This window comes from Cetorhinus maximus, chromosome 6, assembly GCF_964194155.1.
Source record: "Cetorhinus maximus chromosome 6, sCetMax3.hap1.1, whole genome shotgun sequence".
Taxonomy (NCBI): domain Eukaryota; kingdom Metazoa; phylum Chordata; class Chondrichthyes; order Lamniformes; family Cetorhinidae; genus Cetorhinus; species Cetorhinus maximus.
In genome coordinates, this window is record NC_135884.1 from 154118243 (window position 1) to 154133506 (window position 15264).

General features: G+C 47.3%; 1 protein-coding gene across 1 annotated transcript in view; it reads left to right on the forward strand.

Moving 5' to 3' along the window:
* Positions 1–11193, forward strand: part of pdcd2l (programmed cell death 2-like) — a 20540-nt gene extending 9347 nt beyond the window's left edge. Inside the window, exons 3-7 of the mRNA XM_078544678.1 lie at positions 373–433; positions 1543–1907; positions 6636–6746; positions 7625–7779; positions 11009–11193. Coding sequence (XP_078400804.1) covers positions 373–433; positions 1543–1907; positions 6636–6746; positions 7625–7779; positions 11009–11139 — 823 coding nt within the window. The 3' untranslated portion in view covers positions 11140–11193. The remainder of the gene's footprint in view (positions 1–372; positions 434–1542; positions 1908–6635; positions 6747–7624; positions 7780–11008) is intronic.
* The last annotated feature ends 4071 nt before the right edge of the window (positions 11194–15264 follow it).

Genomic DNA, 15264 nt, shown 5'->3' on the forward strand with positions numbered 1-15264 from the left:
ATTTTTGTGTCACTTTTCTGCCTATTTTTCTCTGCTTTCACATCCCCTGCACTTTGACCCTTAATTATTTTGCAATTCAGATGTCTGGATTTCTCTCTTAACCTCGTTCTACACCCAGTGAGTTTCTATATTGGGGGGGTAGAGAGAGAGAGTGGAGAAGTGGATATTACGGGTCTCAGCTGTTCCCTCTCCACCGCTCCAAGCCGTGTTAACATAGAGTCTAAGTGGTAGCAGGAAATGGTGAGACAGTGTTGGCTCTTCCAATCGCTGTGATGTGTTTGATAGCAGGGCAGCAGATGACAGGGTTGGGCTCTGGGCTTTGGGACCACTGTTTGTTGCTTGAAGTGTTATTTATCTCACTTTGTTCCGTAGCTGGAAGGTTCTACGCTCACAGTGCCGGGAGACTCCGCACAAACTGGAAGCAAAAGCAGAGGTGGGAGTCCTTAGTCAAATCTTTTCTCTCTTCCTCCCTCCGTCCCTCTCATCTTTACTGTCAGCTCTTGCTCAGTAAGTAGCACTCTAACTGAATCACTTGGTTGTGGATGAAAAGCCCTCTCCCGAGACTTGAGCACATAATGCAGGCTGACACTCCAGTGCAGTACTGAGGAAGTGCTGCACTGTCGGAGGGTCAGTACTGAGGGAGTGCTACACTGTCATAGGGTCAGTACTGAGGGAGTGCTGCACTGTCGGAGGGTCAGTACTGAGGGAGTGCTGCATTGTCGGAGGGTCAGTACTGAGGGAGTGCTGCACTGTCGGAGGGTCAGTACTGAGGGAGTGCTGCACTGTCGGAGGGTCAGTACTGAGGGAGCGCCGCACTGTCGGAGGGTCAGTACTGAGGGAGTGCCGCACTGTCGGAGGGTCAGTACTGAGGGAGCGCCGCACTGTCGGAGGGTCAGTACTGAGGGAGTGCCGCACTGTCGGAGGGTCAGTACTGAGGGAGTGCCGCACTGTCGGAGGGTCAGTACTGAGGGAGTGCCGCACTGTCGGACGGTCAGTACTGAGGGAATGCCGCACTGTCGGAGGGTCAGTACTGAGGGAGTGCCGCACTGTCGGAAGGTCAGTACTGAGGGAGCGCTGCACTGTCGGAGGGTCAGTACTGAGGGAGTGCTGCACTGTTGGAGGGTCAGTACCGAGGGAGCGCCGCGCCGTCGGAGGGTCAGTACTGAGGGAGTGCTGCACTGTCGGAGGGTCAGTACTGAGGGAGTGCTGCACTGTCGGAGGGTCAGTACTGAGGGAACGCCGCGCCGTCAGAGGGTCAGTACTGAGGGAGTGCTGCACTGTCGGAGGGTCAGTACTGAGGGAGTGCTGCACTGTCGGAGGGTCAGTACCGAGGGAGTGCTGCACTGTCGGAGGGTCAGTACTGAGGGAGTGCCACACTGTCAGAGGGTCAGTACTGAGGGAGTGCTGCACTGTCAGAGGGTCTTTATTGCCCCCCAGCTCCTGCTCCCTCCCTGTTGGGTGAAGGTGACTAGTTAAAGAATATTTTGGATTATGGAATTGTTGAGGTGGTGAGATAATTGTAGACAATTTGTTTTTTTAAAGAAAGACCTGGTTTCAGTGACAGTGAAGGATTGGTGCGGCGAGGCAGATGACTGGGGGGTGGATGATTCTCCTGGGCTCAGCACTGAGGAGTTACTGAGTCTTGGAGCAGCTGAGGCCCCACCTTCGCTGTCAGACAGAGAGATCGGCGTTCAGACCACCAGGCTGGAGGGTCTCAGTCTGCTGGAGAAAGCTGAGGGGAAGGGGCTGGTTACCCGAGCTCCTGTGGCCGTCTTCCAGCCTTTCTATATCAGCGTGATGGAAGAGGAGGATTACACAGTGGAAACTGGCTTCAGCCATGAGCAGGAACTGCTCCAGGAGTATCAGAGGAGGGAAGGAATCAACGTTGAACAGTTGGCTTTCTCCAGGTGAGAGGAACTTTGTGTCTCAAATAGTTTGACTGAGTTTATAAACTACCAGGAAAGGCTGAACAGAATCTAGCCATTCCCCCAAAACAGACAGGACTGAATGGTAACCAGATAGAGATCACCATTAAAATTAAAGGGGGTTCAATGGGGTAAATATAAGAAAACATTTCCACTTGTGGGGAGACCAGAACTGGGAGATAAATATATAAAGAGAGTCACTAATAAATCCAATTGAAAATTCAGGAGAAACTTCTTTACCCAGAAAGTGGCTGAGGTGAATGATATAGATTTTTTTCATTCGTTCACGGGATGTGGGTGTCACTGGCTGGGCCAGCATTTGCTGCCCATTCCTAATTGCCCTTGAGAAGGTGGTGGTGAGCTGACTTCTTGAACCGCTGCAGTCCATGTGGTGTAGGTACACACACAGTGCTGTTAGGAAGGTTCCAGGATTTTGACCCAGCCACAGTGAAGGAACGGTGATATATTTCCAAGTCAGGATGGTGAGTGGCTTGGAGGGGAACTTCCAGGTGGTGGTGTTCCCATGTGTCTACTGCCCTTATCTTCCTAGATGGTAGTGGTCGTGGGTTTGGAAGGTGCTGTCTAAGGAGCCTTGGTGAATTGCTGCAATGCATCTTGTAGATGGTACACGCTGCTGCTACTGTGCGTCAGTGGTGGAGGGAGAGAATGTTTGTGGATGGGGTGCCGATCAATCGGCCTGCTTTGTCCTGGATGGTGTCAAGCTTCTTGAGTGTTGTTGCAGCTGCACTCATCCAGGCACGTGGGGAGTATTCCATCACACACCTGAGTTGTACCTTGTAGATGGTGGACAGGCTTTGGGGAGTCAGGAGGTGAGTTACTCACCACAGGATTCCTAGCCTCTGACCTGCTCTTGCAGCCACAGTATTTATATGGCTAGTCCAGTTCAGTTTCTGGTCAATGATAATCCCAGGATGTTGATAGGGAGGGATTCAGTGATGGTGATGCCATTGAACACCAAGGGGCAATCGTTAGATTCTTTCTTGTTGGAGATGGTCATTACTTCTCACTTGCCAGCCCAAGCCTGGATATTGTCCAGGTCTTGCTGCATTTGGACATGGACTGCTTCAATATCAGGGGTCGTAAATGGTGCTGAACATTGTGCAATCATCAGCGAACATCCCCACTTCTGACCTTATGATGGAAGGAAGGTCATTGATGAAGCAGCTGAAGATGATTGGGCCGAGGACACTGGCCTGAGGAACTCCTGCAGTGATGTCCTGGAGCTGAGATGACTGACCTCCAACAACTACAACCATCTTTCTTTGTGCTGGGTATGACTCCAACCAGTGGAGAGTTTTCCCCCTGATTCCCATTGACTCCAGTTTTGCTCGGGCTCCTTGATGCCACACTCGGTCAGATGCTGCCTTGATGTCAAGGGCAGTCACTCTCACCTCACCTCGGGAGTTCAGCTCTTTTGTCCATGTTTGAACTAAGATCGTAATGAGGTCAGGAGCTGAGTGGCCCTAGCAAAACCCAAATTGGGCATCAGTGAGCAGGTTATTGCTAAGCAAGTGCCGCTTGATAGTACTGTTGATGACCCCTTCCATTACTTTACTGATGATGAAGAGTTGACTAATGGGGCTGTAATCGGCCAGGTTGGATTTGTCCTGCTTCTTGTGTACAGGATATACCTGGGCAATTTTCCACATAGCCGGGTAGATGCCAGTGCTGTAGCTGTACTGGAACAGCTTGGCTAGGGGCACAGCAAGTTCTGGAGCACAAGTCTTCAGTACTGTTGCCGGAATATTGTCAGGGCCCATAGCCTTTGCAGTACCCAGTGTCTTCAGCTGTTTCTTAATATCACGTGGAGTGAATCGAATTGGATGAAGACTGGCATCTGTGATGCTGGGGACCTCCGGAGGAGGCTGAGATGGATCATCCACTCGGCACTTCTGGCTGAAGATTGTAGCAAGTGCTTCAGCCTTATCTTTTGCACTGATGTGCTGGGCTCCTCCATCATTGAGGATGGGGATATTTGTGGAGCCTCCTCCCCCAGTGATACCAATTTTGTGTCCATGTGCTCATCCGACATTGCTAGTCTGTTCACCAATGTTCCACCTAAGGAAGCCATAGATATTTGCGCTGCAGCCTTACATCACGGTGATTTAGACCCGCCACCCTTGCAAGGCTCAGCGTTCATTGAACTTATGAACTCGGCAACTCATGCAGTTGAGTTCAGTTTTAATGGCACCATTTATCCCCAAATACATGGTGTTCCATGGGATCCCCTCTAGGCCCAGCTCTCACAAACACCTTTGTTGGGTTCCATGAGAAACGTGTCTTTCCTGGAATAACACCCAGCCTCTCACCCCTCATATATTCCCAATATGTGGATGATACGCTTGTTATAGTTAAATCCACAGCTGCAAGTAATAATTTCCTTGCAGGTCTTAATGGGCTCCATCCTTCACTCAAATTCACCTTTGAAATGGAGCAGTCAAATGAACTCCCTTTTCTTGGTGCCCTAGTTGAAAAATCTGCCGGGGGGGGTCTTTACCCTGGTCTACTGCAAGCCTAGCTTCACTGGTCAATATAAACATTGGGACTCTCACAGTTCCACAGGCTATAAGATTGTCCTTATCGGCAAACTCGTAAATAGGGCCTGAGCCATTTGCTCACTATGCAAGCTTGATGCTGAAATAGGCAAATCAAAAACATCCTGCGGGATAATGACTACCCTGATCGGATCATTTCCCGCTGTATATCGCACAACCTCATGAATGGGCCTAAGGCTCTTTCGACCCTGAAAAGTGCCCAGTCTACCTCAGATTACCCTGGAAGGGTAACGTATCTGAAAAATCTGAGCAACAGGTGAAGCTAGCTGCTTCATGATGCTACTGTGCAGCAACACGAGTGGTATTCACCACTAACAGGAAGCTGCTGTTAAGCCAAAAAGACATTCTGCCCATCACACAAATGAGTAATGGGGTATATGAATTTCAGTGCCAGTGTGATGCCAGGTATATAGGCTGTTCGTCCCACTGACTGGCGGATCAGATCAAGCAGCAAGTCCCAGCTACTGTTTGTAACGGGCAGGGTACAAATCGTACCCAACCAGCCCATCCTTACAAAACTCAAAACACAGTGTCCAACATTAGATGTAATTCCACGATTGGACAACATTTGCTAAATAATCCTCAGGGTGCTAAGAATTACACTGACAGCTAATTTAAGATTGTCAATCGGGCTCAGAGTGTGGTACATCTGCGTGTACTGGAAGCTACATATATTAATACACAGGGCCCTGTTCTTTGCAGACAGAAAGAACATATACACACATTGCACCTGTTTCAGCTAAACAAAATAAGTGACAGCCGTTTGCTGATTCATTCCTCAGGGCAATGCTTTGACCAATCAGGGTCAAGCTGTCTGCTTTAAATTTCAAACAATGCTTGGCAGTTAACTGTCAGTCACCATCATTGGTGCATTCTCCTTGGCAATGCCACTTGCCAACCAACCAATCAGCACTCTCTTCACATACAATATAAATTGTTGTTTTTCCCCTTATATGGGTATTCTTGCGAGTGTCCTGATGAGTGTAAGACGACCAGCATCGACATGTCTCTTTTTTCAGCAATGGTGACAGAGTGAGATAAAGAATGGTAGGAGGAGGCTCGTGTGGAGCAAAAACACCAGCACGGAGCAGTTGGGTCGAATGGCCTGTTTCTTTGCTGTAAACACCATGTCCTCTCCCTAGTGAATCCGGGTGGGGAGGTGACCCATTCAGAACAGCCTGTGCTGGGGGTGAGCTGATTAGCTTTAGTGCTCCCATTAACCGTGGATCAACATGTTGCTCTCTCATCTCTCGATTGCTATTCCTCTGGTTCCTGCTGCTGATGACAATTCTATTCCAGTGGATGTGACTGTGGATATGGGGAAACAATGGCTGATCTGAGCGCGAGAGAGTGAGTGTGTGAGAGAACGATACAAAGTTAAATCCACAGTTTACAAAGCTCTGTTTAGGCCCCATCAGGAGTAACCGGGTTCCGTTCTGACCCCCGTATTTCAGACTTGGCTTTGGAGGGGGGTGTTGGGCAGATTCACCAGAACATTACCAGGGATCGAAGGGTTAAATTTATGATGACAAGTTGCATAGACATGACTTGTACTCCCTTGTGTTTAGAAAATTGAGGGCTGACTTAATTGAGGTGTTTAAAACAGTAAGAAGGATTTGATAGGGTACATAGAGAGAAACTATTTCCTCTAGTGGGAGAAATACAGAAAAAGGGGAATAATCTGAATATTTGAGCCAGGCCTTTCAGGGGTTCTTCACACAAAGGATAGCGGGAATCTGGAACTCGCTCCCCCACAAAAGCTGTGGTTGCTGGCGCGGGGTGGGGGGATCAGTTGAGATCGATTGATGGATTTTTGTTGGGTTAGGGTATTGAGGGATTTGGAGAAAAGGGAGCAAAGTGGGGTTAATAGATGAGCCAGGATCTGACTGAATGACGGAACAGGCTTGAGGGGCTGAATAGCCTCCTCCTGTTCCTGTGTTCCTATATTGGGTGAGGACAGGATTGGGTTTTGATGTTGTCACAGAGCTGAGTCTATACAAGGCTCACACGGGAAGAATGAGCACTAGATGTGATAACTGACACCCTGGAATCCCACCCTGCACCAGGGCAAGAACTTTGCTCCCGGTCCTGAGGTCAATGATTGAAACCCATGTAAGATTTTTCTTGCCCCTAGCTGTGAAGACAGAGTTACAGAAGCATACGAGAAGGGTAAAGTCCGACATGGAGACAGAACCTTCGTCAAGTTCATGAAACAGATTTCCAACTGTCCTGAACAGATTCTAAGGTTTGTGTTGCCCTGAATTGTACTGAAGCCAAAAACATGGGGCAGAAAAGTGGAGAATCCAAATTGGGCTTATTCAGAGCATTGATCAATCAGCGATCGCACTGGGGAATCAGAACCAAGGTCCCTCAGTGAGGTTACAGGGCAGATCATCATTCAACCAAGAGGCAGTAACAGAATCAAATATTCTATCCATTAACTTTATACATTATATTATTTGTGGTTAAATAGCAAAAGTGATGGAAATTTGTGATACATATGGTTAGCGTCGTTTGACATGTAGTTCAATACAAACTGAGGAGTTAGGAGATGCAAAGCTGAAGGGCTAGGGCATCACTGATGGTGGGAGGGTGTCACTACAACGTGACTGTTTACATACATCATTTCCATTGTAAACATGACATAGGGATCTATAATGGGAAGAATTGACACAAAAGTATCAGTAATGTGACAACATGGAGTGATCTTTCATAGGTAAAAGTGCACAAAGTAATAAAAAAAAGTGATACACTATAGATTGTTCCTTGTGGTGCATTGTTGGCAATCATGTATCCCAGTGCCAAAGAACTTTGTGACCAACTTCCTATGTAAACACTCTGAACACGTTCCATCAATGCACAGCTACCATCGCCCATGGCAGATCCACACCTCATTTTCAAATCCCCTCCCTATCTCTGTAACCTCCTCCAGCTCTGTATCCCTCCGAGGTAGCTGTACTCCTCTGATTCTGCGAAGCACCTTGGGACATTTTACTACGTTAAAGGTGCTACATAAATGCAAGTTGTTGTTGTTGTTCTGGGTGATGTAGTATTGGAATGTCAGTCTGCTCGGAATGATATTTACACCTTACGCTTGTTTGGTTTTGACTTTTGTGAACTTAGGTATTGCTGGAATGGGAGCCCCTTACTGCTCTCCTCACCCCCCGTGGGAATCAAGACAACCACTCCAGCCTGTGGAGTGTGTGGCAGTGCCAGGGTTTTTGAGTTCCAGCTGATGCCAGCCCTGGTCAACATGCTGAAAAGTGCGGGCCGTGAAGGTAGGTGGCAGAATCAGGACCCCGGCTGCCAATGGCTGATGGAACCTGGAGGGTTAAAATTTCAGAATCTTGCCTCCAATTGTCACACTATGTTTATGATGTACCTGAGATGCTGAAGAGAGACCTGCATTTATATAGCGCCTTTCACCACATCCCAGGACTATTCCAGAATACCTTACAAGGAATGAAGAGTATTCACTGTAGTAATGTTGGAAATGCAGCAGCCAATTTGCACACAGCAAGCTCCCACAAACAGGAATGAGATTGTAAGATCATAAGAAATAGGAGGAGTAGGCCATTCGGCCCCTCGAGCCTGTTCCTCCATTCAGTAAGATCATGGCTGATCTGATTGTGGCCTTAACTGCCCGTCCCTCCTAACCTTGGACTCCCTTGTTGATCAGAACTCTGTCCCACTCAGCCTTGAATATATTGAGTGACCCAGTCTCCACTGCTCCGTGGGAGAGAATTCCAAAGACTAACGGCCCTCTGAGAGACAAAAATTCCCCTCAGCTCAGTCTTAAATTGGAGATCCCTTATTTTTAAACTGTGCCCCCTTGTTGTAGATTCCACCCCCAAGAGGAAATGTTCTCTCAGTATCTACCCTGTCAAGCCCCCTCAGAACCTTATATGTTTCAATAAGATCACTACTTATTGGAGTTTAGGAGATCAAGAATAGAGCCAACCTGCTTAACTTTTCATCATAAAACAAACCTTATCCCAGGAATCAGCCGAATGAACCTTCTCGGATCTGCTTCCAATGCAAGTAGGGAGACTAAAACTGGACACAGTGCTCCAGACACAGACTCAGCCAACACCCCTGTACAGCTGAAGCAAGACTTCCTGACTTTTATACTCCATCCTCTTGCAATAAAGGCAAACACTCCATTTACCTTCCTAATCACTTGCTGTACCCGCATACTGACTCCTTGTGGTTCATGTACTGGGACACCCAGAATCACACAGTGCAGAAGAGGCCCTTCGGCCCATCGAGTCTGCACCAACACGAGAGAAACACCTGACCTACCTACCAGCACTTGGCCCATAGCCTTGAATGTTATGACGTGCCAAGTGCTCATCCAGGTACTTTTTAAAGGATGTGAGGCAACCTGCCTCCACCACCCTCCCAGGCAGCGCATTCCAGACCGTCACCACCCTCTGGGTAAAAAAGTTTTTCCTCACATCCCCCCTAAACCTCCTGCCCCTCATATTGAACTTGTGTCCCCTCGTGACTGACCCTTCAAGTAAGGGGAACAGCTGCTCCCTATCCACCCTGTCCATGCCCCTCAATCTTGTACACCTCGATCAGGTCGCCCCCTGTCTTCTCTGCTCCAACAAAAACAACCCAAGTCTATCCAACCTCTCTTCATAACTTAAATGTTTCATCCCAGGCAACATCCTGGTGAATCTCCTCTGCACCCCCTCCAGTGCAATCACATCCTTCCTATAATGTGGCGACCAGAACTGCACACAGTACTCCAGCTGTGGCCTCACTAAGGGTCTATACAACTCCAACATGATCTCCCTACTTTTGTAATCTATGCCTTGATTGATAAAGGCAAGTGTCCCATATGCCTTTTTCACCACCCCACTAACATGCCCCTCTGCCTTCAGAGATCTATGGACACAGATGCCAAGGTCCCTTTGTTCCTCAGAACTTCCTAGTGTCATGCCGTTCACCCAGATCCCTCTGTAACACTGAGTTCTGCAATCTCTATTTAAAAAAAATCTGCTTTTCTATTCTTCCTGCCGAATTGGACAACCTAATTTTCCTACATTAGACTCCCTATCTGTGCCCTCACATAAGCCCATCTGTATCCCTTTGCAGACTCTGTGTATCCTTATGAAGGTAAATGTCCAGAAAATCTGTTTTAGTGATGTTGATTGAGGGATAAATATTGACCTGGACAACAGGGAGAAATCCCCTGCTCTTCATCCAATATTGGTCATGGGGTCTTTTCCTGGCAATTGGCAGATGGTGCCTCAGTTTAACGTCTCCTCTGGAAGACGGCACCTCCAATAGTGCGGCACTCCCTCAGTACTGCAGTGGATGTCAGCTTAGATTATGTACTGAAGTCTGTGGAGTGATGATTGAACCCACGATTTGGAGGTGAGATTGTTACTAACTGAGTTGACACAATTAATACTAAACAGTTCACTGCAACTTCTGAGCTCCCCAGCATCAGATTTGGGGTGGTTGGAGGTGGGGAGGATATCCAAGGATGCGCTGGGGAATCCCTCTTGGACATTTGCAGGTCAGGGTTTGCACGGCAATTTCGCGGAAGTGCAAACTTCCCTCGAGTGATTGCCCTGCACTGGGAACTGCCCAGAAACAGCCATTTAAATTGCAAACTTCGGATGATTCTGGCTGTGTTACACAAATAGTTACCCAGGGAAAATTGAAAGAATTAAAACCTCTTCTAACTTCTGGGTAGCTATTCTAAAACTATCCTAACCCTAACCCCCCCCACTCAAAACACTGCCCCCCACTCCCCCCACCTCCCCACCTCCCCTCCTTCTGTGCTGTAACTTTTCTATGGTTTTCTAGGGACTCAGCCATATTGAGCCCTCTGTATCTGCCATAAGCTTCTTTTTCTTAATCCTAACCTTATGTCCCTTGACATCCAGAGTTCTCCCCTTTGGCACCCCTGTTTGTCTTTACGGGAACATATTTGCCCTGTACTCTCGCTATTACCTCCTTAAATGCCTCCCACTGCTCTGAGACAGTTTTATCTGCAAGTAGCTGCTCCCAGTGCACTTGGGCCCAACCGTATCTCATCTTCGTAAAATGAGCCTCTCCCCAGTTTAGAACTTTTATTCCTGGCCCAACCTTATCCTTTTCTATAACTATCCTGAATCTAACTGAGTTCTGGTCACTATTTCCAAAATGCTCCCCGACTGATACGCCTTTCACCTGCCCGCTACAATATTCACCAGCTAATGAATTCATGGCTTTCCTATGATGTCAGAGTTAGATTTTTTTTTCCTTCCTCTTTTGCAAAACTGAGCACAATGTCAGTCTGCTGGTCGCCTCCTGCTGGTCGCCTCCTGCTGGTCACCTCCTGCTGCTGCTGCTCTTGTTGCTGCTGATGTCTCCAATCAGTCTGTGCCCTTCCCAAGATGGGCTGAATGGCCTCCTTCTGAGCTGAGTTCTATTCCTCTCAAGCTGTGAGCTTGTCTGGACTTACTGTTTGAAATTAAAAACTAAGCAAGTTAAACAATTCTTTTGCAGAGGTGGGTGTGGAATTCGGGACGGTTTTGATCTACACGTGTGAGAAGAGTTGTTGGGCTCCCAGTAATCAGACACCCCTCGAGGAATGTGCCATTGTACAGGGAGATCCAGACCAGTGCTTCTTCAGATAGGTGTTAATCACTTGTAATCTTGTTCTAAATAAAAACCGAACGTTTAATTTAAAACCTGTAGCTCTGCTGTTGGAATAAAGTTGTGAGCTGGAGTCAGTGCTGGGAATCTGACTGTAGTTCTACATATGGCCACCAGGTGGACCTCCACTCCCACACGACAACCAAAAGAAAGAAAGAGTTGCATTGATTTAGCTCCTTTCACAACCTCAAGAATTCCCAAAACACTTTATCCCCAATGAAGTACATTCTGAAGTGCAGCCACAGCTAGAACCTAGGAAGGTGGCAGCAACCTGCACATTCTCCTCAGATAGTCTATGTCCAAATGCAGCAAGACCTGGACAATATCGTGGCTTGGGCTGACAAGTGGCAAGTAACATTCGTGCCACACAAGTGCGAGGCAATGACCATCTCCGACAAGAGAGAATCTAACCGTTGCGCCTTGACATTCAATGGCATTACCATCACTGAATCCCCCACTATCAACATCCTGGGGGTTACCATTGACCAGAAACTGAACTGGACTAGCCATATAAATACTGTGGCCACGTGAGCAGGTCAAAGGCTAGGAATCCTGTGATGAGTAACTCACCTCCTGGCTCCCCAAAGCCTGTCCACCATCTACAAGGCACAAGTCAGGAGTGTGATGGAATACTCCCCACTTGTCTGGATGCCTCCTACAACACTCAAGAAGCTCGACACCATCCTGGCCAAAGCAGCCCGCTTGATTGGCACCCCTTCCACAGACATTCACTCCCTCCACCACTGACACACAGTAGCAGCAGTGTTTACCATCTACAAGATACACTACAGGAATTCATCAAGGTTCTTTCGACAGCACCTTCCAAACCCACGACCATTACCATCTAGAAGGACAAGGGCAGCAGATAGATGGGAACACCACCACCTGGAAGTTCCCCTCCAAGTCACTCACCATCCTGACTTGGAAATATATCACTGTTCCTTCACTGTCGCTGGGTCAAAATCCTGGAACTCCATTCCTAACAGCACTGTGGGTGTACCTACACCACATGGACTGCAGCGGTTCAAGAAGGCAGCTCACCACCACCTTCTCAAGGACAATTAGGGATGGGCAATAAATGCTGGCCCAGCCAACGAAGCCCACACCCCATGAACTAATTTTTTAAAATGACAAAATCCCACAACAGCAAACAGATAACCTGAATATTTTTTGTGATGTTAATAATTGAGGGATAACTATTGGTTGGGAAAATGGGGAGAACTTACCCTGCTGTTATTCAGAACAGCGCCATGGGATCTTTTACATTCAGCTGCTGAGGCAGACAGGGCCTCAATTTAATGTTCCATTTGAAAGACAGCACCTCTGACAGTGCAGCAGCACCTCATTGCTACTCCTCTAACACTGCAGCAATCCCTTGGTATTACCCCTCTGACAGTGCGGCGCTCCCTCAGCACTGGACCTCCGACAGCGCGGCGCTCCCTCAGCACTGGACCTCCGACAGCGCGGCGCTCCCTCAGCACTGACCCTCCGACAGTGCGGCACTCCCTCAGTACTTAATACTTGAGTGTTGATGGAGCCTGGACACATCACAGCACAGCTTGATGATATTTCTCATCTACATGCTCCCCTTGGCAAAAGCTTCCAAATGGACCCTAGAGACATCCAGCTCTACCTCGCCACCTCTCTTGTTGCTAAATTATCATACTGCTTATCTGACATTGAGTATTAGATGAGCAGAAATTTCCTCCTATTAAAAATTAGGAAGACTGAAGCCATTAATTACAATCTGCACTTCGAGGTTCTGTTGTTAAATCTCTCCCTCTCCATTGCAAGGGTGCGAGATTAAGTCAGTCTGTTCATAACCTTGGTGTCACATCTGATCCTGAGATGAGCTTCCAGCCTCATGTTCGTGGATCACAATAATATTCCCACCTCCATAACATCATCTGACTTCACCCATCTCAGCTCACCTGCTGTGGAAATCCTCATTCATACCTTTGCTACTTCTAGACTTGTCTATTCCAACGCACTTGGGTTGGCTTCCCACATTCTACCCTTCGTAAACTTCAGGCCACCCGAAATTCTGTTTCCCATGTTTTAACTCACACCAAATCCTGTTCCCCTATCACCCATACTTGCCTTGGTTTCAAATCCCTTCATGGCCTCACCCCTCCCTATAATCTCCTCCAGGCCTGCAGCCCTTCCAGATCTTTGCATTCTTGTCTTTCTGGCCTCTCGTGTTTTCCCAATTATAATCGCTCCACCATTGGCAATCGGCCATCATTCGCCTCGGCCCCAAGCTCTGGAATTCCCTCCCTAAATCTCTCCGCCTTGCTACCTCACTTCCCTTTTTAAGACACTCCTTAAAACCTACCAGATGTAATCATCCGATCTAATATCTCCTTATGTGGTTCAGTGTCATGCTTTATGATGCTCCTGTGAAGCAAGATGGTTTATATTAAAGGTGCTATATAAATATAAATTGTTGTTGTTAACCTCACTCAATATTCAAAGCCCATTTATCAATGGGGGTTACCAGACAGCAACCAGGAAATTGGGATTTTGCACACTTCATCCCCAGTGTAGAGATCCTTTGCAGTGCTACCTGGGCAGAATATCAGCCAATTCAAGATTAATAAACCTGCTCCCGGTCTGAATGCTTCAATTCCACATCAGTGTTTCTAGCAGCAGGAAGTAGTGTCATTTCTGTATACATCGCATTTGGAGTAATAAAGAATCATAGAGTGTTTACAGCACAGGAGGCCACTTGGCCCATTGTGTCAATGCTGGCTCTTTACATGAATTCTCCTCACTTCCCTGCAATTGCCTCACAACCCTGAAACCTTTTTTCTCTTCAGGTGCTTATCCAATTCTCTTTTAAAAGCCACGATTGAACCTGCCTCCACCACTCCCTCAGGCAGTGCATTCCAGATCCTGACCACTCGCTGTGTAAATCAAATCTTTTCTCATGTTGCTGTAGGTTTATTTGCCAATCACTTTATATCTGTCCCGTCTGATTCTCAACAGTCTGACCAAAGAGAACAGCTTCTCCCCATCTACTCTGTCCAGAACCTTTTATGATTTTGAATACCTCTTATCAATGCTTCTCTCAAACCTCTCTTTCTATAAAGAGAGCAACCCCAGCTTCTCCAATCTCTCCTAATGGCTGAAATACCTCATTGTTGGCATTCTCTCCAAAGCCTTCACATTCCTCCTATTGTGGTGGCCAGAATTGGACACAATACTCCAGTTGAGGCCCAACAAGTGTTTTACAAAGTTTCACCATAACTTCCTTGCTTTCCACTCTGCTTTGATTTTTAAAGCCCAGGATCCTGATGCCTTATTAACTGCTTTCTCAACCTGCCCTGCCACCTTGAATGATGTGTGCATATATATGCCCAAGTCCCTCTGTTTCTGTGCCCCTTTTAGAATTCTACCCTTTATATTGCCTATATTCCTACCAAAATTTAAACTTCACATTTCTCTACATTAAGTTCCATCTGCAACATGCCCATACATTCCACCAGCCTATCTCCTCTTGAAGTCTATCACTGCCCTTCTCATATTTACATCACATCCATCTTTCAGATGATGATGTTAAACCAAGGCTCTGTCCGCCCCTAACAAGATCCCATGGCAATATTCGAAGGAGCAGGGGAACTCTCCCCAGTGTCCTGGCCAATATAAGGGGCAAGCCATTTAAACTGAAATGAGGGGGAATTTCTTCACTCAGAGGGTAGTGAATCTCTGGATTTCTCTACCCCAGAGGGCTGTGGAAGCTCAACCATTATGCTCAAGATGGAAATCGATAGATTTCTAGGTACTAATGATATGGGGATAGTGCAGGGAAATGGGGTGGAGTTAAACTATCAGTCATGATCTAGTTGAATGGCAGAGCAGGTTCGAGGGGCTGAATGGCCCACCCCTGCTCCTATGTTCCAATAGTTCAATCTCAACCAATACCTAAAAACAGATTATGTGGCCATTGATGTCATTTTTCTTTGTGGGAGCAGGCTGAGACATTTCCTACCTTACAGCAGTGACTACACTTTCAAAATTACTTCACTGCCCATGAAGTGCTCTGGGAAATCCCAAAATCGCGAAAGACACCATATCAATTGCTTCATAATGCACGTTTAAAAAAA